General features: G+C 49.4%; 1 protein-coding gene across 3 annotated transcripts in view; it reads right to left on the bottom strand.

Annotated features, from left to right (window-relative positions):
- ANKRD52 (ankyrin repeat domain 52) overlaps positions 1-23,734 on the bottom strand; it is a 1,656,133-nt gene that overhangs the window by 792,488 nt on the left and 839,911 nt on the right. For all 3 annotated transcript variants that reach the window (XM_069653745.1, XM_069653746.1, XM_069653747.1), the window contains 2 exons: positions 20,959-21,036; positions 12,507-12,618 (listed from right to left, as the gene is read on the bottom strand). In XM_069653745.1, the coding sequence (XP_069509846.1) occupies positions 12,507-12,618; positions 20,959-21,036 (190 nt within the window). The remainder of the gene's footprint in view (positions 1-12,506; positions 12,619-20,958; positions 21,037-23,734) is intronic.

The raw sequence follows: 23,734 nt of genomic DNA, 5'->3' as shown, positions 1-23,734 counted from the left end.
ACCATCCATCATCTCTGCACATCATCTCTTTCAACACAAACATTTCTTATTGCCCCAGGGTTGAATCTAACCAAAAAAATCTGACATCCAATACCCTATTTTCTGCACCATTACCCTTATTTCTGGTGATACTTCTTCAGGTTCTTGTAACCTGACTAACCTTTTCCGCAACGCTCTTAACTCATTGTCTATATCTACTTGTGGACCCCCTGGGTACACTGATGCTACAGGCATGTCAGCGCTTGTGTATAGGTTATATGGAGGTGCAAATCCTTTTGAGTCCCCCCGGCCCACTAGTTGCTAATCCTGTTGACGCTCTCTCTACCACTGGAGGCTTATAGACTGGGTTTGTATACCCTACTGCAGGTTTAGGCACTACAGGGTTATATCCCCTCAAATTGGATCCCTTTTTCACCTTCCTGATCTTCCTCTAATAATCGCCACAGATCTAGAATCTCTTTTCTTTTTTGTATTTTTTTCCCTTTATATTTTTCTGCTAAAAAGATTAACATTTTTTTCTAGAATGTTTCTGTTATGGGAGCCCTGCTCTGGCCAGGAGCAGGACATCCCCCCCTCCCTTTGATTTCATTATCCATTGTTTGCGATACTCATCTATCTTGTCATAATACAGTGGCAGGACTCTATGCATGTATTTTATTGGGGTTTCTTCCTCCATAATGTTGCGCGTGCCCCTAATGCGTCACTTAGACCTTACTGCTAATGCTGCGCACACACTACTACTTGTTACACAAAAATACAGATCAACCCACTTTTTATCCCACCACACTTTGTTCTTTTCCACTTTGTTTACACACACACACACCCCACAACTCATCCATCTTCCTTCCCTTTTTTACCACAAACGGCAGCAAGAGAAAATATACAAAAATAATGGACTAAAATCAAGGCCCATTCCTTATACCGAGCCACTACTCATTTTCCTTATGTCCTTGTAACACCACCTACCCAGCTTTTTTAATATGCTGAGGATCCCCCATTGCTTTTATCGTCATAAAACAATGTGTGGTACTACCTTCTCAACCTGTTATGGCTGAGGATCCCTTACTCCCCAGTCTTTATACGCTCGGGCTTCCATTCCTCTCAGTCTTTCACAATTTCAATACATAACCCACCTCATATCCAGTCTACTCCTTAACACATCACCTGAAATCCTATCCAATTTCTACCATAACACATCACCAAAAGTCCTAATCAATCTATTCCATTGACCTCGTACTTCATCCACATCAAAATACTGTCATACATTCATACATACAAACATACATGTCCCCTTGTTATCACTTGCGAGAGTATACTTACATGGGCGCGTTTCACTTAAGTTTCCTCTGTTACGAAGCTGGTCTGTCTTTCTCTCTGGAGCCACGCCCTGCTTCAGTGAGCGGAGAGTATTTTCTTTTAAAATGGCTTCTACTAAAACTGCTCCATATGGCCGTCAACGGGACAGTCGATGTAGTCGGAGACAGCAAACTTAGGGGCTGTCGATGAGGTGGTAGACAAAGATTTTGGTCAATGGACCAGTGACTATGATCTGGTAGTGGACTCCAACAGAGACTTGAGCTTCGATGACGGAATACGAACATAAACGTGAACTTTGGAGTGACTGCTCATGGACGGTGCTTCACCAGTCGATGGTGCGCAACTCATCGGCGGAGTGGTCGTCAATGTGCGCTGTCTGTATGACAGCCGGAAGTGGTTGCGGTGGACCCTGCCATCCTAGACAGCGCCATGGGAGCCATCGACGAAGCTAAAGTTGGAGCTTGGGTCTTCTTGCCCTTTTTAGGTCTCTTCCCCAGGCAAGCATCCTCAACTGATCTCGACCTTTTAATAGAGGGAGTATGTTCAGCGGATCTACTGACCCGGGCAGAGCCATGACATGTCACTGATGTGGTGTCAGGCAGCGTCCCTCCAGTCAAGTTATCAAACCTTCTGTGACGATTCCATCGGGTTTTGGAGGAGAAGGACTTGCAGATGGAACAGTTGACCCCATCGTGGTCCGGGTGCAAGCAGTGGAGGCATTTGTCATGCCAATTATCCATGAAAACATTCTTACGGTTGCACATAGAACAGGCTCTGAAGAGGCTCTTCTTGCTGGCATCTGCCATACCGCAAGGCCCAAGTCCAAGGAGAAGACCTCACACGAAGAAAAAAGATCAGACCAGGGAAAGGATCTGAACCAGCAACAGGTCCCTGCCGCCGGAGATGAAAACGATTGAGAAATTTCACAAAAATGGAACCATCAAGATTTTCGAGGAACGAAATCCTAGGACTCCCAACATGAAAACGTGCAGTAAAAATCTATAACATGGCCACCACTGGTGGTGGAGTTGAGGAGGACAAATGCCATTGGCCTGGGCAGTATGACCGAAAGTGATAGCAATAGGCTATGTAAGCAACAAGCAGTTTGGTTTTTAAAGCAAAACTGCTTTTAATATTACTGAGGATTCCCGGCCTGACTGGGAATATTCATGAGCATGTTATTCAATGTAAGATCCCATGCTGAGAAAATATACTTTGTTTCACAGCATTTAGTTTCGGTCAGTCACGGTGCACAGGAAGCTGATCCAGACAGCTTCCTTTTGAAAACCCAAACGAAGACAAATGAAGACTTATGTGGGAGAGACGGCCACAGCCACTTCCTCTGGCGCTCACACACACACACACACACTGGGAAAGGGATTTCCAAAGAAGGAACTGAGATGGTAGGAAGAAGGCCAAAGAAAACAAGTGAAACATCTTGTGGCACTGCCATCATAGGGTGTCAGTCACCTTTAGTAGCCATTCACGGTAAATGCAAATGTGTGCGAGGAAAAAAACACAATCTGTAAAAGAAAAACACAGCTGCCAACAGACTGTTTTAGGTACATATGAAAAGTAACCACAAAGCCATTATATAAAAAGTTATAAGGATATTAAGTATCCCAACTGCACTTCACTGTAAGGTGATGTGTGCTATTCTAACAATATAAGAATTCATAAAGTGAGAAGGAGAAATTACTTAAGTTATATTCTTTCTACGGATTCTTCTCCTGCAGATTCCTCATCAGATAGATATCCATTCCAGCATCCACTGCTCTGAAAACTGACAGGGGGCGTAGTGCACCTCGGTCATTGTACATATACTGCGTCACTATGCCCCTATACAGAGCAAAACTAAACGATACGGGCAAACAGCCGGAACTGAAGAGAAAAAAAGCAAACCTAACTATGGTCTTTTTGGTGGGTGTGAGAGGCTGCAGAAGGAATGTGGCACCAAACAAGAGGAGGTCAGTAGTCCTCGAAACAAGAGCTCACGTCTTCCTCCCAAGAGAGAAGTAGCCACTGACTGCAGGCACTTTCATAGCGGGGATGGATGGGACGGTGATCAGAATCTGCGTGAGAAGAATCCATACAAAGAACATTACAGTAATTACTCCTTCAATGGATTGCCTTTCCCCCGCAGATTCCTCATCCGATAGACTACGCAAGCAGTACTCATGAAGGAGGCGGGATGAATGTTTTGCAAAATCGCTCTCCCAAATCTAGCGTCAGCTCCACAAGCCACATCCAGGCAGTAGTGTTTGATGAAAGTATGTAGTGTGGACGGACCAGGTTGATGCCCGGCAAATGTCCCTCACCGGTACTTCTCTTTGCAGGGCCATTTAGGTAGCCACCCTTCTAGTGGAGTGGGCTCTGATGCCCGGAGGCAGTTTCTTACCTGCATTGTGGTAGCATTCGTAAATGCAAAGTGGGATCCACCGTGAGATGGTCTGCTTTGAAACAGCCAAACGCTTCTTAGCCACGCAGAAGGCCACAAACAACTGATCCACCTTCCTGAACTCCCCCTTTCTGGCAATGTAAAAATCTGGTGCCCTTTTCTGGTCCAGCCTGTTGAACCGTGCCTCCTCCTTGGAGGGATGTGGAGGCAGCTAAAAGACAAGAAGATCAGGGCAGAAACCCAGGTCGCACCTTCAGGGAAACTTTTTCCTGAAAACAACAAAGAAAAAGCAGCTTGCAAGACAAGGCCTGCAGCTCGCTGACCTGCCTGACCGACGTGATGGCCACTAAGAATGCAATCTTTAAGGTAAGCAAACGTAAAGAACATGAATGGCAAGGCTCAAAGGAAAAAGACATTAGGAAGGTGAGAACCAAATTAAGCTCCCAGTCTGGAATAACAAAGGGAATAGGTGGAAAAATTCAGAAATTTCAGCCATAACAAGGATCGTAAAGAAAGACCATTGATCCAGAGATCTTTTGAACACAGAAAAAGCCACCAACTATCCTTTGACTGGGGTGACCTGACATCAGTGTAGAGGTGGTGCAAAAGATGGGATCAACCATGCGTTACCTGCACCACGCGTGTCCTGCACCACGCCTCAAATATTGTTCCCCTGCAAGCATACGGCGATCTTGTTGACCATCTGCATGCAGCCAGCAGCACCTCAAGTACCTCCTCAGAGAGGTCCCAGTCATAACTCATCCTCTCGGAGCCACGCATGTAGGTTGAGGGATTCCGGTTCAGGTGAAGCACCCAACCTTCCGACTGGATTAGGAGACCCGGCCGACTAGGCAGTCGGAGAGGTGGGCAGATGGCCACGTTTAGCACCTCTGCTCCGAGAACCATGTTCTCCTCGCTCAATCAGGGCCAATCAAGATCAGAATTGCTCTAAACCATGTGAGAACCCACGGTATGACAGGGATCGGAGGGAAGGCATAATGGAGAGGGAAGGTCCACTCCAAAAGAAACGCATCCCCCAGTGCGCCCTTCGCTGGCAATTCCCTTGAGAAAAACTTTATGCACTTCCTGTTGAACTCCATGTCAAACAGATCCACACTGGGGGACCCCAGAGAGAGAACCTTCTATGACTTCCAGGTACACCACCCACTCGTGTGAGACCGTGCTCTGCCTGCTCAGAGCATCCACCAAACTGTTCTCTGTCCCTGCCAGATTTACTGCCTAGACAGATCCAATTCTCTAAAAGCCAAAACCACAGCTGCATCGCCTCTCTGCAAAGTGCAAAGGGGAAGGGAGCGTACACCACCCTGCTTGTTCAGGTAGTTCATGGCCACTGTATGGTCAGTCATAATCAGGACGTGCTTCCCTTTCAGAGAGCGTACAAAGACTTTCAGGGCCAACCAGATGGCTCGCAGCTCCAGCCTGTTGATGTGCCACCAGGCCTCCATCACTGACCAAAGGCTGCTCGCCTGCTAATCCTAGAAAAATGCACAAGGTCATGAGACCTATGAGGCGGAGGAAGGAAACCGCTGGCAAGGTAGCGTGGATCTGAAAGAGCTGGACCATCTTCCGACACTGGGCGATTCTCTCCTCAGGAGTAAAGGCCTTCCCCACCCCAGTGTCCAGGACTGCTCCGATGAACTGGAGCCTTTGTGCTGGTGTCGTATGGGACTTCTGCAAGTTCAGGGAGAAGCCCAGCCGGTAGAGTAGTGAACAGGTGTCCTCGAGATGGAACAAAACTTGCTGCATCGGCTTCCCTCAGATCAGCCAGTCATCCAGGTATGGGAATACATGGACACTGGATCTCCTGAGGTGAGCCGCGACTAGCGTCATGAGCTTGGTGAAGACCCTTGGGGCGGAGGTCGGTCCAAAGGGGAGCACCTTCAATTGGTAGTTCCTGTTCCCTATGAGGAATCTCAGGAATTTCCTGTGCTTCTGGTGGATCGGCAAATGGAAGTATGCGTCCGGGAGATCTATCGACAAGAGTGAAGAATTTCTATCAACGTCGCCCATATTGAACTTGTCCTTCCTCAGGAACTTGTTCAAGGCCCTGAGGTCCAAGATGGGACGGAGTACTTCCCGTTTCTTGGTTACCAGGAAGGGAATGTCATTAATGCTAGTACATGTAATGGCAAAAGAGACCAGGTGTTCCCTAAAGTTAAATATAACAATGAGCAAAGACAATTGTAACCAGTCATGTATTAAGAGTGAGAAAAGTGCTTATCAAATTATAACACTCCCAGAAATAGGAAATCCTATTGAGTCTCAGGAAAAGCTGAGAGGTCTTTAAAAACTATCAATTTGAAACTGGAAAAACCTCAATCCTCTCTAAAACCAAATCTACCTTTTTATCCTTGCGATACCCCTGCAGAGGCAAAGGGTTGAAGAGTGCATCCCACTGGGATTAATGACCCACACCTGGGGATGGCCGAGAGGCATAAAAGGCCCCCCCAGGTGCACGCCATTAGTTCGAAATGGATATGTAGATGGAGAAAGAGATCCATATCAAGGTGGAAGAAGGCGAGATTACCGAAGCAGCAGCAACTGGTAGTAGTACTGGGTGGAGGAATGTTGTACTCTTCACAGAGCAGCAGAGGAAATCCAGTAAGAACCAGTACGCTAGGACCAGAGAGGCGAGAGAAGCTAGATGATGCCAGTCCTGAGAAAGGCATGTGAGCTCGAGATTTCTGCTGCAGAGGTCGTGCAGCAGAAAGCGCACCTCTTTGTGACTTTCCCCAACGTGCAGCTTTCACCAGTGGCAGGAGAGCCCCAGGTCGATGGGGGAACCGCAAAGGCTCTGAGATGCGGGAAGCCGTGCAGGAGAGGTTTCCGAGCACCATAATAGAAGTGGATGAGCTGGATTGGGAGCAGTGAGGTACATGGACACGCACACCACCAGCGAGTTCACTATTGAGTTGTGACCCCGGAGTGCTCCATGGTTATTCGTTGCCTGAACCCAGACTCAATATTGAATACCAACCTAATGTAAAACCGATTACGAACTCTAAGATATACCAAGATGATATAAACAGAAGCTTTTGGCAGACAAACTCCAACGATTCATCTGAAGGATGTGATTGCTTTATAGTGGGTGATCAGAACAGCCAACCACACAAAAAGGCAATGTATAAAGAGGGGAACCAAAACCATCATTGCCAAAGCCAAAAAGGATACACACTAAGGCAATTGACAAAAACCCAGGGCATAAAGTGTATGAGAAAGATTGTCCAGATGTAGAGAATGTCTTAAACGCACCTTGCCAAAGAAGTGTGAAAAACAGGAAGAGTTATAATCAGCATATGGTTAATAATACAAGGTAGACAAGATTGGCAGGAGGGATGCCCTTCTGATACAAGAGGTTCAGAAGGAAGAAAGCATGGCCTTTCTTGCATTTGGCAAACACTTGGGTGTAATAAATAGCACCAGTGTGATTCTTGGGTTCCCTGATGAGAATCCTAAATCTAATGTTCTGAAGAAGAAGACATTGTTAAAACCTTAGAGGTAGTAGTTTGGCCTGACAAGGGAGTATACCAGGTGTTGGAAGTTTGTGCCAATTGGCTCTCTTCAGGCAGGAGAGCATACCTGTACAGTGAACTCCAGTGATTTGTCTTGGCTGGCAGGAGAATATACCAGACCAAGAGCATTGGTAATTATTGATTCTTGTGATGGGTCAGCCATGCGAGGCAGACAACTGTTAGATGATTGATAAAAATATGCCATTTTATTAAAGAAACACATTATTTTATTTATTGGGGTTAGGCAAGAATTGATGTAGTAACCCTGTGCGAGACTACACAACCCTTGGCCTCTTGGTATTATGTAACCCACCTATTAGTATAGGTCTGCACTACGCAAGTTGGTAGCGTGACTGCACAGCCAGACTTATCGCAAGAGGGGTAAATGTGAGCTGTAGAGCTGTAGCAATGAAATCCACAAATACAAGTAGCCAAGTAACACTTACACTCAAGGTTTTTAGTTAACATAATTTATTTAACAGTTGTTTTTAAATAAGCATTCTTTAAAAAGGGCAATATATGCAGCAATCAAATACACTTCCAAATACTTGTTCAGAATCAACACAAAACTAGTAGATACTCTTTAGAGATGCTTCATGTACACTTCCTACACCCTGAGGTGACTTAACCAGGACAGTAATGGCATTTATATATCACTAGTACACTTTGTAGATTCTGAGGTTAGTAGAAAGGAAAGGTTAAAGGAAGGAAAAAGGTTAAACAGGTTCTCAGAGGATGTGAGCACTTTAAATCTTCCAATAAAGTGTAGATAAAAACCTTTCCCGCAACATTAGTTTAAAAACAAAGGAAACACAATCCAAATCAGAGCAAAAATATGAGAGTGAGAAAATATGCTTACGAGTCCTGAAGTCCAGCAAAAGAGCTGGGGGACTCTAAGGTTGAAGGGAATTGGCACAGAAATGAGAATTCTTGCTAACAATTGGGTATTTATAATGTGCCTATACACAATGGCGCAGCAAGGCAAGAGGGTGGGAAACAGCAAGAACAAAACAATCCTACTAGGCCTTGTGAACGTGCAAGAGTAGTAAGAGAATTGCAGAGGCGAGGGGGAGAGGATGGGATGAGTCCCAGTCAAGACGGAGAGGCCTGTGAGAAAAGGTGGGTGCATGCCGAGGCCTTGTGGACAGAGCCTGGGGAAAGCAGAGTGCAGGGGAAGGGAGGTGCATGGTTGAGGGGGGGTCAGGGTAGACCAGTGCATGGGTAGACGGGAATAAGGGGGAGGGGGGATCTGGTGTCCTGAAGATTCTGAAGGAACCAGGCAGCCAGTCAAGAAGCAGACAGGGACATTAGCAGGGAAAGGGAAGGAAAAAGAGAAAAGGAAGTTCTTGAGAAGCTTCCTGAACTTAAGCAAATCCGGTTAAAGTCTGAGAGGGGCAGGAAGGCCATTCCAAAGGCAGGCACCTGCGGAACAGAGAGTTATTCCCCCACTCTCTGCTTGGAAATACATCTGATCTGCAGAGAGTTGGAGCTAAAAAAACCAAAGGGCTTCAGCAGGGAGGTATTTAGAGGGAGAGAGAGTTGGATGGAGAGAGGTCCCGGGCCCCAGAAAGCCTTATGGATGATGCAGAGGGTCTTGGACTTGATCCTCGCAGCAACCAGGAGCCAATGGAGAGATTCTGCAGCCGGGGAGATGCAGTCCCTGGGCTTGATGCCAAAGATAAGTCTCGCAGTACTATTCTGGATTAGTTGAAGGGGGCGAATGGAGGAGTTAGGCAGATTAAGGAAGAGGATGTTGCAGTACTCCAGCCTGGAGAGTACCAGAGCTCGGGAGACATTGAGTTTCTGTGGAAGTTGAGGAAAGGGAGAATGCCTCTGAGCAGATGGAGCAAAGTGGGACTTCTTGGCACGGTCTGTGATGTGAGGAGAGAAAGAAAGAGAGAGACAGAGAGACAGAGAGACAGAGAGACAGAGAGACAGAGAGACAGAGAGACAGAGAGACAGAGAGACAGAGAGACAGAGAGAGGGAGAGAGGGAGAGAGAGAGAGAGAGAGAGAGAGAGGAGTCGATGACACCAAGGGGGCCCATGGAGGGCAGCCAGTGTGTGTGTGAGGGGAAAGAGGGAGCAGGGGACCCAATGAGAAGGATATCTGTCTTACTGGCATTAAGGCGGAGATCGTTAGCAGAACACCATGCTTGATTAGACAGGTAGTCAGGAATGTGAAAGGAAGAGGAGGCGGCGGATGAGGGAAGCTTCAAGGAGAGCTGTGTGTCTCTGGACAAGCTGCACTGGAAGTTAGGAGAGAAGATAGAGATCAAGTGGGCTAGAGGAAGCAGGTAGACGTTGAACAGCCAAGGCAAGAGGATAGAGCCCTGAGGGACTCTGCAAGTGGAGAGTGAGATGGTAGAGAGAAAAGGTCCCAGTTGTACCTGGGAAGGTCGGTCCGAGAGGAAGGAAGTCAACCAGTCTAGAGCCAGGTCTGTGATGCCAAAGGTATCACAGAGCAGATTTATCAGGGTGGCATGATTAACCGTATCAAAGGCAGAGGAAAGTTCAATAAGGATAAGAACAGAAGGAGAGCTGTAATCGAGATTAGAGAGGAGATCTTCACCGGTGTTCAGGAGAGCAGTTCCTGTGCCTCTGGAAGCTCTGAAGCCAGACTGGCGGTTGTGGAGGCAACCACAGATTCAGGGTGGCGGATAAGCTGGGAGATGGCCGGCTTCTACAAGAGTTTTCCCAGGAAGAGGTTAATGGAGATAAGGCAGTAGTTTGCCAGACAGGAAGGGTCTTCGGAAGGCTTTTTGAGGAGAGGGTGCACAAGGGTGTACTTGAGGAGTGAGGGGAAGGATCCAGTGACAAAGTAGTGATTGCAGAAATCGACCAAGGCTGGAGCAAGGGAGACAATGTTGTCCTTGATTGTTCTGGAGGAGCAGGGGAGCACCCGTTTGGATGAGACCTTCATAGAGCGGACATGTCTAGAATCCTCATCAGGTGTTATGGGAGAAAAAGATAATATTTGGAGGGGAGCGAAGAAGGGGGCCAAGGGAGGCCTGAGATCAGATGAGGGAGGAATAGGAGACAGGACAAGATTTCCTGAGTTTTAGAGATGAGGCTAGAGAAGTGCAGAGTGCCAGGTAAATTATAGGAGAAGTGGAGACTGCAGTAAGGTTGGCGAGTTCCTTGCAGATTTTGATAAATTCAGCCCTGGTGTTCGTGGCCGCAGAGATGCAGGGTTGGATATGGGCCCTCTTCTTTGAGCAGATGGCGAGTCTGTATTGCCTTTGGAGCAGACGGCAGGCCAGTTTGTCAGAGGATGTGCTGGAGGCCCACTACTTCCACTCACGTTTCAGAGCGGCCAGGTCAGAGACATACCAGGAATTGCATTGGAGGCAGGTTTCATGCAGATCCTTATGATAGCGGCAAGGAAATCCAGAGTGTTGGAGATTGCAAGTTGAAGGTTAGTAAGGACTTTGTCAGAGTGAGAGTCAGTGGTAGGAGGGGGAGTGAGGGCGACAGAAAAAGCAGCTATTGACACTCTTTTCATAGGTCGAATGACGGAGGAGGCTGGCTCCCTGTGCTTAATCCCCTTGTTACAGGAATGCACCCAAAGGTGATTGGCTGGCTGGCTGTCCTTGGGTGATTGGCTGGCTGGCTGTCCTTGGTATGCTTAGCTGTCACTCACACAGCCAACCTGCTGTGTGAGTGACAGCTAAGCTGCGATTGAATTGGAGAAACCTGAATAAAAGGCAAGGTATTTTGCTTAGAAGACAGAGTTGACCACTGGACGAAGGAATCCGAAGAAGAACTAGGAAGAGACGCCTGCTGCAACTCCTGCACCGTTTGTTTGCCCGGTGAAGCCCTGCTGCTGTGCTGAAACTCTGAATTTGCCTTGACTAGAGAAGCCCTGCAAAGGACGAGGAACACCAGGATCGAGTGCATCGTTTTTAAGTCAGACCTGAGCTCCAGGAAGATTCACCGGACTCCCATGAAGCAGGATGACCAAGCCTGAGCCACTTCAACAGAATGCTGGACCGCAGATGTAAGTAAAGTCCATAAGGTATCCAAGAAACGCGGTGGTGCTATTCGCGAGAAGCTGAAACCACGAAGTGCTGCTGATCTGAAGTCTGTCCATTGCAGCTGCTGACCTTCAAATCATAGTTCAGGAAGCTCCAGACTGCCTCCCTCTTGTCCCCACTACGGAGGCACAGGAACAACAGGATCTGCCATACTACAACTGGAACAGAAGCCAGCTGCAACCAATTTCTTCAGACCTAAGGTACTGTAAACAAAGGGATACTTGCACCTCTTGTTGTGCAGCCTTGCTAGCTCTCAGTTGAGACTGGTCTTGGTTGTTTTTTGCAGAGTTGCTTGAAGCTTTGCCCCTCACAAGCCTCCCAGCTTGTGGCCCTACACGGATTTCATTTTCTACAAAGACTTCTAAAACGTTGTGCAAGGCTTTTTACCTACCTGCAAGAAGTGCTTCAGCTCACCTAGACTTTTGCTCCACTACCACTGGCTGTCCTGGCTCCCTAAAAGACACTTCTTAACTCTGACTTTGTGCTTTAACTATCCCTCAACAAATGTCACACATTAGATAACTTGTGTAGCTGGGAACGGGTTAATTTACTTTGCATTGAAGGGTTCAAAAAGTACTTCCCTGCTTAAAAATATTTGTTAACCATTGTTTTATTCCCTTATCTTTCTCTTTTGACACCAACCTCAGTATTGCTCTAAATGTGCCAGTGATATATCAATGTCCACAGTGTCCTAGTTATTTAAGTCACCACAGGGTGTAGGCATTGTCTGTGTGCCATCCCAAATGGGTATCTACTGATTTAAAGAAACTGTGTGTATTTTGAAGTATATTTTTGTGTTATATATTTGCTCCCTTCAAAAGAAGGCATATTCAACTGTTAAATTAATAACTGTTTAATCAAGAAACCTTGTGTGCAAGAGTTTATTTGAATAACTGTCACTGTGAAACTCTGTTACAACCCTACATCTCGCATTGACCCCTCTTGATATAAGCCTGGCTGCTCAGTCACTCTACCAACACATGTAGTACCTGCTTAACCCAGGCTTGGGTTAACTATTGCCAAGAGGACAAGGCTGGTACGGTATACCACAGGGTACTGCACACAATCTTTCCTAGCAATGACACATGGCCGAAGAGCCTCGTAATTACATATGGGTTTTAAGAAAGCTCAATAACAGTATTCATTAATCCTTTTTTGACCTACTCTATGGGATTTTACAGATAAACACTTTCCATCAACACAGCAATTAAGAGGAATCTCACCAGTTCCAGGTTCTGTCTGTTGCCGTAAGCAGCTGCATAGTGTACTGCGGTGTACCCCTGTTTGTCTCGGAGGGAAGGATCAGCACCATTGTCCAGCAAAAACTCTAAACAACTACATATGGAGCAAAATAAAAAGGTGGTCAGACGTACAGTGTCATTGGGACAGAGGGAGGAGACAAGGTACAATTAATGGACAAAGTATATAGCACTTTTTTTAGGATTAGTAACTGAGGTACAAAGAGGCAACTGTTAAGACAGATTTCTCGACTCTGACCTGGTGGGCAGAGGTTCAGAAGGCCAGGCTAGTTTCTAGGAACAGGGTAACCTTCTGGACAAGCCAGACCAATCAAGGTAGCATTGGTGGCGATCAAGACTAGGTCTCAGGAGGGGTGAGGGTGACTGAAAGACCTCAATGAGCACACAGAGTAAAGGACACTTACAAATCACTCCCAGTCAGGTGTAGATATATTAAAAATACAAATATATGTATTTCAAGGCCTTTGAAAGTTCACCACACTAACAATCACAGTAACACTTTTAGATCAATACAATCCTATCTAAATACATATATACAAGACCAATGGGGTCTAAAGGGTTAATGCACGAAATGGGGCCGTAAATAAAAGGGGAAGGAAACAGGCAGTGCATATATTCTTTAGTCCCTTCAGCATCCAACACAATCCTAACTGAGAGGCAGTCCAATCCCCAAGAAGAGTGGAGCCTAGAGCTCAAATGTACTTGCAATGCTGGCGCACGCGGTAATGCAAATGGGCAAAAACGGGGTCTCTTCAAGGGTCTGTAGCAAATCAGGAAGGTGGGCGAGGCGATGAAGATCAAGTTCCCACTATTCGTGGAGGGTCTCTCCAAAAGGGCAGAACAGGTTCCAGAGTTCAGGAATGGTTCTCTAGTTCGCACCAGCAGTGGAAAGGAGAGGGGCCCTCAGGGGTCACTCGAGTGTAAAAATTGATGGAGGCGCTAAGGGTCACTGGCCAGGGTTGTCATTACTCACTGGCACACTCCGGACCAAACTTCGGCAGTCGAGGCCACTTCGGTTGCAGGTTCAAGTGCAGCCATTTGGCAGCTCTGCGGATTTCAGCGACTAAGATACAGCGATGATTCCCAAACGGGACAGTGGCGACTTCTCCATTCCTGGTGGATGGATCAGGCCAGTTTCACTGCAGCAGGCTTCAGGCGCAAGAGGGGCACAAAAGCAGCGCACCCGCAAAGTTTGTCACCACAGCTGGGCGACATAACCGCGTATAGTCTGGTTCGGGCGCACTCACTTTACTCCAGACCTGGGAACTCCAAGTGTACGAAATTCGGTGCGAGTGTCGTGAACACAGAGCTAGCGACGTACCAAGTTTTGAGTGTCTCCTCGACATGGTGGTGTTATCATGGCAAAGGTCCTGCCTAAGCTGGTCATCCCACTGGTTGGCCCAGGGACACTTTCGAAAAGGCTTACTTGCAGGGTTTGATGAAGGTGCCCAGAATAGTTGGTCCCACTATTCCAATGGGTCGAAGCGTCTTCGCAGACCTTCTAGGATGACCAGATGCAGAGGGGTCCAGCAGAACGACAGAGGGCTCAATGTGCCAAACCTTCCAGCGGGTCACCAGCGATTCCTCAACTCGGCTTCTTAGTTTCAGGAAACTTGGATCCTATCCTTCGTTCAGTGAGAACTCCAGACATCGACATGGTATAGCTGTGTGGGCCCTCCCTTATTTTTCTCTCTTTCCCCTTTCTTTTTTTGTCACATATAATGCACAACATACTGCATTTTTACCCAAATTCAATTGGTTTTTGGTTCATGGATTTTGTTTGTCAATGGACTGTCACATATAGGAATCATGGTTTGTAACACCCTTTGTTGAACATTTTTTGCCTTTGGTGTTCATTTGATTGTTAACGATTGTTACCAATGAATTCACAAACTTTATGATACTAATTGTCTCAGCCTCAGAAGAAAAGCCAAGTCTCGAAACGCTAGTCAGGCTGATCTTGCAATGAATTAAAATATGTGCATTTGTGCATAAAACCCATCATGTTTGGCGCAGTGTGATTGTATAAGGAACAAGTTACTTACCTGTAACTGTTGTTCTCCAGCATGGGTCTGGCATGGATTCACATGCTCATGAATATTCCCCGTCATCAGGCTGGGAATCCTCGGTAAAGAAAAAATCAGTATCAGTTTCGTTTCTGATCTGTCTTTCGTAGTAGTAACCAATCACTGATCTCTGCGTCATACTGACCACATCCAATGACTGCCCTATACCTAAACCCCGCCTCTGGCAGCCATCTTCAGATTTGGTAGCACGTGAAGTGGCAGTATGACCAAGTGAAGAGCCGCAGAGTGGTAGGAAGGAGGGTTCGCATGTGAATCCATGCCAGACCCATGATGGAGAACAACAGTTACAGGTAAGTAACTTGTTCCTTCTCCAGCATGGGGTCTGGCATGGATTCACATGCTCATGAATAAAGAATGCATAGCAGTACACACATGCACAACCACGGGAGGTGGCAAAGGCTCAACATTAAGCATTACATCAAACTCAACATTAAGCAATTCTTACCTCCTCACCAGGCTCAACGTAGGCGAACAGATTGCGCAGCACTGCTTGGCCGACCCTGGACTCCTCCCTGGAATCCCGATCGACGCAGTAGAATTTCGTGAAGGTGTGCGTCGACCTTCACGTAGCAGCCCTGCAGATGTCCAGCAAGGGCACACCAGATAGGAACGCCGTGGTAGCTGCAATCGCTCTGGTGGAATGGGCTCTCGGACGGCCAGGTAGCGGTCGGTTTGCCAACCGATGACAGTACATGATACAGCCGGAAAGCCATCTTGAAATGGAGGCCTTTGAGAGAGCCTTCCCCTGATTGACAGGTCCAAAGTTCACAAAAAGTTGTGACGTCTTCCGAAAACACTTCGTGCGGTTCACGTAAAACTTCAGCGCTCTAGCCACATCCAGCGAGTGCAAAGTCCTTTCAGACAGCGACGAAGGCGACGGGAAGAAAACAGGCAACACCAAGGGTTCGTTGAGGTGGAAGTCCGACGGCACCTTGGGCATGAAGGAGGGGTGCGTCCTGAGCACTACCCTCGTGTCGTGAAAGGTCAAGTACGGGGGCTTGCAGGAAAGGGCTTGGATCTCTCCCACTCTTCGTGTGGAGGTGATGGCCACAAGAAACGCTGTTTTCCACAACAAGAACTTCAACGGAGCCGAGTGCAGAGGCTCGAACGGAGGTCCCATGAGCTTGGTCAGCACCACGTTGAGCTCCCACGCCGGGGCCGGAGCCTTCACCGGCGGGAACGATCTGAACAGTCCCTTCATGAACTCTTTCACCAGACGATGAGACCACAAAGACGTCCGCTCCATGGTTCTGGTGTATCGGGAGATCGCAGCAAGATGAATCTTGATGGACGCGTGCGCCAGTCCAGCTTTGGCCAGCGTCAGTAGGTATGGCAGTACTTGGGGAGACGTAATCCGTAGAGGCTTAATCTTCTGTGCGTGGCACCAGACAGAGAATCTCTTCCATTTGTGTCCGTAGCATTAAAGAGTTGAGGATGCCCTGGCCTTTGCAAGAACCTCTCTGCAGTCGGCCGGTATGTCGTATCCTCCAAACTCTAACGCTGCAGGAGCCAGGCATGCAAGCTCAGCGATTTCGGGTCGTGATGGAGGATGGCGCCTCCTTCCCTGGAGAGAAGATCCGCGTCCACTGGCAGCTTGATTGATCGGGACGCTGACAAGTCCAGAAGGTCCGGGAACCATATCTGCCTCGGCCACGCAGGTGCGACGAGGATCATCCTGCACCATGACCTCTTGAGCTGGTTGATGAGCCGGATCAGCAATGGCAATGGAGGGAACGCGTATAGAAACAGGCCCTCCCAGGGGAACGAGAAAGCATCGCCCATAACCTGCTGGCGAACCTCTGGCTCTTGGAGTTCGTCGATGTCGCGAACAGATCGATCTGGGGTGTGCCCCACCGTCGGAAGAGGCGGTCCACTTGATCCTGTCGTAGTTCCCACTCGTGGCACGAGCGCAGCTCCCTGCTGAGCGAGTCGGCGACGGTGTTTTTTATGCCTGCCAGATGAAACGGCACCAGAAACATCCCTTGGGCGAGGGCCCAATGCCACAGATCCTGCGCCTCCTTGGACAGGGCTGGGGATCTGGTACCGCCCTGCTTCCCGATGTAGAACATGGTGGTGGTGTTGTCGGTGAAGATCCTCACCACCTTGCCCTTGAGGGACGGAAGAAAGGACCTGAGGGCCCAAAACACTGCACGAAGCTCCAGGACGTTGATATGGAGGGACTTCTCCGTCGGAAGCCAAAGGCCTCTCGCGTGCAGATTTTCGGTGTGCGCTCCCCACCCTTCCAGGGAGGCATCCGTGGTCACTGTCTCCTGGTGGCCGGGGGTCTGGAAGTCCATGCCGCCGTCAGATGCGCGTGGGTGCCCCACCACCGGATCGCTCGTCGGAAACTCTCGTCGAGTGTGATCCTCTCCTCGAAGCTGCCCGTTGTCTGGATCTAGCGCGCATCCAGGAACTCCTGCAACGGGCGCATCCGGAGCCTGCACAGGCGGATGAGATAAATACAAGAAGACATCATTCCGAGGAGGGACTTGATGGACCTCACCCTGGCCGCGTCCGCAACCAGCATCCGCTGCACCTTGCCCAAGATGGCCCTCGTCCTTTCCTCCGACGGAGAGGCCAGAAGTGACACTGTCGAGCTTCGCTCCCAGAAACAGTGCGTCTTGCGCGGGCACCAGGTGGGACTTGGCGTAGTTTATGGAGAATCCCATGTCTGTGAGCAGTTGGACGGTCCTTGCCGTGTGCTCCACGGCGAGCTCCTTCGTCTTTGCTCGGATGAGCCAGTCGTCAAGGTAGGGGTAGACATGGATCCCCTCTCGGAGCAGCTGCGCCGCCACTGGTGCGAGGCACTTGGTGAACACCCTGGGTGCGGACCTCAATCCGAAGGGAAGGGCTCTGAACTGGTAGTGACGCCCTTGTACCACGAACCTGAGAAACTTTCGGTGTCCCTTTAGGATGGGAATATGGAAGTAGGCATCCTCCATATCCAACGACGACAGGAAATCGCCCTCCTCCAGTTGACCCAGGACGTGTTGGAGTGTGACCATCCGGAACTTCTGTGCCTTGATGAATTTGTTCAGTCGTCGTAGGTCCAGGATGGGAAGCCATCCTCCCGTCGTCTTCTTCACAAGGAAGTATCTTGAGTAAACTCCGGAGCCCCGAAGCCTCTTTGGGACGAGCTCGATGGTGCCCTTCTTGAGCATCGCCTTTACCTCCAAGAGAAGTTTAGGGACGTGATGTTCTTTCCTGGTCACAGGGGGGACGCGCGGGCAACTCTTTAGAAACTCGAGCACGTGACCCTGAGCTAGGGCGTCCAGCACCCAACGGTCGGTGGAGATGGACTCCCACACGCTGACGAAGCTCGCCAGCCGGCCTCCCACCGGGGTGCTTCGGTGGGGGCCCCGACCCCGCGGCAGGTTCAGTCCTGCTTCGACAAGGCTTTGCCGCCTTGTCCTCCTTGGCGACGACGGCGGGGTCCGCCTGACTTGCCTCGTCCCCTGTAAGCTTCCTGTGATGACAAACGGGCCGCTTGACGGTAGGTGGAAAATCCGCCGCCGGAACCTTTGGAGGCACCCCGTTTGCCTCTGCCGCTCCGAAAGGGCGGCCGCCGTTGCTGGAGAACCCCAAGAGCCCGGGCCGTCTCCGTGTCCGCCTTGATGGCTTGAAGGGAATCGTCCACTGTTTTCCCAAACAGGTTGTTTCCGTCGAAAGGCATGTCCAAGACTCTGGTCTGCACGTCCTGACAGAAGTCAGAAGCCTTGAGCCATCCACGCCGCCTAAGGCACACGCCGTTCCCAACTGGCGAAATCCAGTGTCAGCGATGTCCGTCGCAATCGTAATGGCGTGGTCCGATGCCACCTCTCCTTCCTGCAAGATCTCTAGGGCTTCCGCCCTCTTGTCTGGTAGGAAGTCCAGCAGGGGGGCCAGTTTGTACCACAACTCCCTGCCGTAGCGGGCTACGATAGCCAAGGCGTTGGCCGCCTTAATCGTCGTCGCTGCCGACGAGATGACTCTGCGTCCCATCGTGTCCAATTTCTTTCCCTCGCCGTCCGGCGGGGAGGTTGACGTAGAGGCCGCGCCCCCCCCCCGCGCTTTCTTCCTGGCCGCCGCAGAGACAACCGAGTCCGGGGTCAGCTGTGCCCGAAGGCACAAGGGGGCCGCGTCAGGGACCCGGTACTTCTTCTCGTACCGATCCCTTCGAGTCGGCGTCATGGACGGGTTCTTGAGGAGGGCGAGGCCCTCATCCCAAATGTCGTCTAGTAGAGGTACAGCAGGGACCGTCTTCCTCTTGGTCTCGCGCCGTTGATAAAGGAAACCTTCCTTCTTCTTCTCTTCCGGGCAGAGCTGGAAAAGCTCGGATGCCCTGACGATCATGGAGTGAAACGATCCAATCTCGTCGGGCGGGGAAGCCCGGGTGGGAGGTGACGACAGGAGATCCTCGTCGTAAACCTCGTTGTCTGTACCCGTCGCGGCCGTGTCAATCCCCGTATCATCCCCACGTGTCGTGGACGGGGAGGAGGGCTGAACAGGGCGCGATGGCTGAAAAGGAGGTGGAGGATGAATCCTCCTTCTCTTAGGGGGAGGGCTCCCAGAAGGGCCTGGCTCCGGGTCCCCCGTCGGGAGCGGTTCCTCCGTTGGTGGTAACGACAGTCTCGTCCTTATCTCCGAGCATAAGGACTGTATAGCCAACAAAATGGCCGCCGAGTTGTCTTGCGGCACTGGTTGAGGGAGATCCGACAGGCGATCAGGAGCCCCGTCGGCATCCTCGACACCCTCGTCGTCTTCCACGTCGGGGTCCCTCCCGACAGGATGGCCTTCTTCCACGCCAGAGCCGTGGCCTAAGACTTCGATCAGCTCCTCCTCAGAGGTTGAGTCCGAGTCCACGACGACCTCCTGCCCCCGCTTTTTCTTCTCCGTCGGAGGTTTCACGGGGGTCCTGTTGATGGGCATGAAAGAGGACTCCCTCCGCGGTGGCAGGGAGATTCTGGGCCCCGGGGTCGCCACCACTGGTGTAGCCTCCACAGGCTGAGCCAGGGCCGCCATGACTGTCTCGATAGAGGCCTTGGCCGGATGGATCAAGGCTTTCACCACCTTAGGTGCGCTCACCGCCTTCTCCTTGGGGGGAGGGTCACCACCTCGCTCCCCCTCCGATGGGGCCTTAGGGCACGACTGGGGTCTCCCCAGGAGTTTCGCCGGGTGCTCGGCCTTCCTCTTACCCGAGCCAGAGCGTTGGCTCGTGGTTGATGGCGCCGGGGAGGATGCGCCCTGCCTGGCGCCGGTAGAGCCCGACCGTTCGGCGCTCCCGGTGCCAGCGGATTCGCGGTGCTTGGCCTTCTGTTGGACCCCCGTCGCCGGGGCGCCCTCAAAGGTCTTAGAAGACCGTTCGGACTTCTTCTTCTCGCCTGACGGGCTCTTTCCTTCCAGCCAGTTGGCGAGACGTTGATGCCGGTCCTTCATGGTCCGCTCCGACATATTGCCGCAAAACGCACAGTCCTTCTCCACGTGCGTCTTGTCCTCATGAAGGCAGTAAAGGCAAAGGGAGTGTTCGTCCTCCTTGAAGACATTCTGAAGCTGGCATCCAGGGCAGACCCTGAACAGCTTTCCGGGCGTCGAGCTTCCCTTCTCCTGGCCCATGTCAGAGATGGGCCTGAGAAACTTCTGGAGTCCTCCAAAAGCGTGGCTCGACGAAATCTTCACCCTTGAGGGGCGTAGACGAATCCGACACGGGTCCCCGTTGATCGGATGAAGAAACGGTGGAGCTTGAGGCTCTTTTGACTGAAAAAAGAGAAATTTTTCTGAGAAGAAACGTGAAAAATAGCACTAACGCTCGAGAGCAATAGCACGAGGATCCCAACACTTGAACGTGCGGTAAAAATCTGAAGATGGCTGCCAGAGGCGGGGCTTAGGTAGAGGGCAGTCATTGGATGTGGTCAGTATGACGCAGAGATCAGTGATTGGTTACTACTACGAAAGACAGATCAGAAACGAAACTGATACTGATTTTTTCTTTACCGAGGATTCCCAGCCTGACGGGGAATATTCATGAGCATGTCAATCCATGCCAGACCCCATGCTGGAGAACTTTACAAATTCATTATCTCTAGTGTGGAGTATAGGGCAATACACCCACACCATACAATCACCCGCTGACTATTACAAACCAATACTCCATCTGCAAGCGCTGGGGTGTCTGTCTTTTTTTGCCCCTTGCCTTTCTTTATGAGAAATATGTTTAGCAGAAGCAGGGAACCGTGCAGGTCTATTTTTACAAATTATAAATATGGTACAAACCAGGCATACAACATACATGAATTAGAAGCATACATAATGTGTATGACTAAAAGTAAACAGACCCCCTCACAAGCACTCACAAGAAGGCTTCCTTCTGCCGTGATTCCTTTAGCATCTCTTCATCTGATTCATGGCTGTTTGCTGGCTGGCTCTCAGCTCTGAAAGACAAAATATCTCTAAGAAAATCAGAGAAATAGGCCAGAGTATGCATGAACACAAATATACATTATCATCAAGAGCTACCCAATGCCCCTAAGACGAGAACGCAGCAAGTGCAAGTTAGGTAGATTTCTCCGTTTTATGCCAAATCTCCTTCAATTGTGAGACACCCAGCACATTTGGCAGGGCTCGTGTTTTTGCCTATGTTCCTGGGTGAGTGGGAACTTTTTCCCCACTCACCCCCTTCTTTTACCCTGGCTATGGGAGTCATTTGTGTGTCTCTCCATACTTTAATTTTGGAGTCATGCTTTCCTCCCACTTTTTATGATCTTCAATATACTTTTGCAGCACACAGCACTTTCTGTGCAATGTTGCTGGAAGCTTCCCTTTATATATTTCTTTAGCCATATTGTAAGTACACATGTCCTGAAGAGTAGAGGGATACCTTTTCTCCTCTCTACATTTTACATTGTGAGATCAGCACATACCACCACCTTATGTGGAGTGCTGAAGGGTTGCACTGTATCCTCTTTTTCAATGCTCCACAGTGACAAACATACCTGAATGGCTGGTGGCAGTGGACAAGTTCTACCAACGTTTGTGTCATTTTTAGCTGTAGGCTGTGCTCACAGCCCCAGTAGAACAAGTTACTTCTTACCTTGTAACGTTCTTTCGATGTGATGTTCCTCCGACGTATTCCTTATCTATGATATTTGTATCTCCAACTTGCTGGCCTCGGAAATGTTTGTTCCCAGTAGAGGGCGCTGTGCGTCGACGTCCGTCGAGTAGGTGCTCTTCGACGGCCACCGTATCGACGCCGACGTCATCATGCCTATAAATGGCCACGCGCAGCGACCGTTGCTCAGTTCCGTTTTGTAGAGTAAAGTACTTATTGTATGAATGGTTACTACCCTTGAAGGAGCGTAAACTGCAACCACAAAAGAAATGTTACTGCGGGGATGGATGGGAGGGGCGATAAGGAATACGTCGGAGGAACATCCCATCGAAAGAACGTTACAAGGTAAGAAGTAACTTGTTCTTCGAAGGGATTGTGTCCTCAGACGTATTCCTTATCTATGATAGACTCCCATAGCAGTGGTATGTGATTGGAGGCGGGACTAAGAGATGCCATATTACCCTTTAAGAATGAACAGCGTGTAACACAGCTTTGCCAAATCTAGTCTCTTGACTAGAGGAGGAATCCAGGCAAAAATATTTGGTAAAGGTATGTGCGGACGACCATGTGGCAGCCGCACATATTTCTCTAATTGGTACCCCTCTTTGAAGAGCTGAGGATGTTGCGATACCTCTGGTGGAATGAGCCTTAGATTTTGAGGGGGCTCTTTCCCTGCCAATTTGTAGCATTCCAGAATGGCTAAAATAATCCATTTGGAGATGGTTTGTTTGGTTATTGGTAATCCCAACTTATGTCCTGCGTAACCTACAAAGAGTTGGTCTGCTTGTCTAATTTTAGCAAGTCTACTGATGTAAAAACTCAAGGCTCGCTTAGGGTCCAGCCTGTGTAGTCTCTCTTCCTCTTTCCCCGGATGGGGAGGAGGATAGAATGAAGGTAGAGTAATCTTCTGAGTAATGTGAAATTCCGAAACTACCTTTGGGAGGAAGTTAGGCTTCACCTGTAGCACTACTTTGTCCTTGTGAAAAGTTGTATGAGGAGGTTTACAAGACAGGGCTTGTATCTCGCTAACCCTTCTAGCAGATGTTAATGCTACCAATAAAACAGTTTTGGGGTGAGAAACTTCAATGAACAAGAGTGGAGTGGTTCAAAAGGAGCACCTTTTAGGAAGTTTAAAACTAGATTTAAGTCCCATAAGGGAACTTGGAATGGTCTTGGAGGGTAAACATTAGTTAGACCTTTCAGGTATTGTATTACCAATGGAATTTTGAAATACGATGGCTCCTCTGCAGTGCGCTTAAAGATAGATAGCGCTGCGAGATAGCCCTTAATAGTGCCAATTTGAAGGCCCGAATTTGCCAAATAAAGTAAGAAGGATAACACTGCAGGTGTACCACATGAAAAGGGTTCGATATTCTTCTCTCTGCACCAGCTGCAAAATTTATTCCAACGGCAGCGGTATAGAGTCTTAGTTGCTGGTGTTCCGGCCGAAAGCAACACCTCCATGACGTCATCTGGAAGGTCCCAATCCTTGTACCTCAACCTTTCAGATACCAAGCGTGAAGGTTGAGGGTCTTGATGGCTGGATGGAGAACCTGACCTCCCTTCTGAGAGAGAAGATCCTCTCTGTACGGTAGACGAATTGGAGGACAGATGGACATGTCCAGAAGGTCAGGGTACCACGTTCTCCTGGCCCAATCCGGGGCAATTAGGATCATGGTCTTCCGAAACCTTCTCAACCTCCTGATCATTTGAGGAATGACAGGGACCGGAGGAAACGCGTACAGAAGTGGGAACTCCCAGTCCACTATGAACGCATCTCCTAGAGCTCCTCTCGGGGGAAATTCCCTTGAGCAAAATCTGTCGCACTTCCTGTTGATACTGGTGGCGAACAGATCCACTTGAGGGGTTCCCCAAAGGGCGAAGATCTCTTGAAGGACTTCCTGAGCTATCTCCCATTCGTGGGAGACTGTGTTCTGCCTGCTCATAACGTCCGCTGTCAAGTTCTTCTCTCCGGCTAGGTGAATTGCCGATAGAGAGATTCCTTCCTGAATTGCCCAAAA

The sequence above is a fragment of the Ambystoma mexicanum genome, chromosome 3q (genome assembly GCF_040938575.1).
Source record: "Ambystoma mexicanum isolate Mex_15411 chromosome 3q, UKY_AmexF1_1, whole genome shotgun sequence".
NCBI lineage: Eukaryota > Metazoa > Chordata > Amphibia > Caudata > Ambystomatidae > Ambystoma > Ambystoma mexicanum.
The sequence above is the reverse complement of the archived record's forward strand: the minus strand, read 5'-3'. Positions and strand labels throughout refer to the sequence as shown.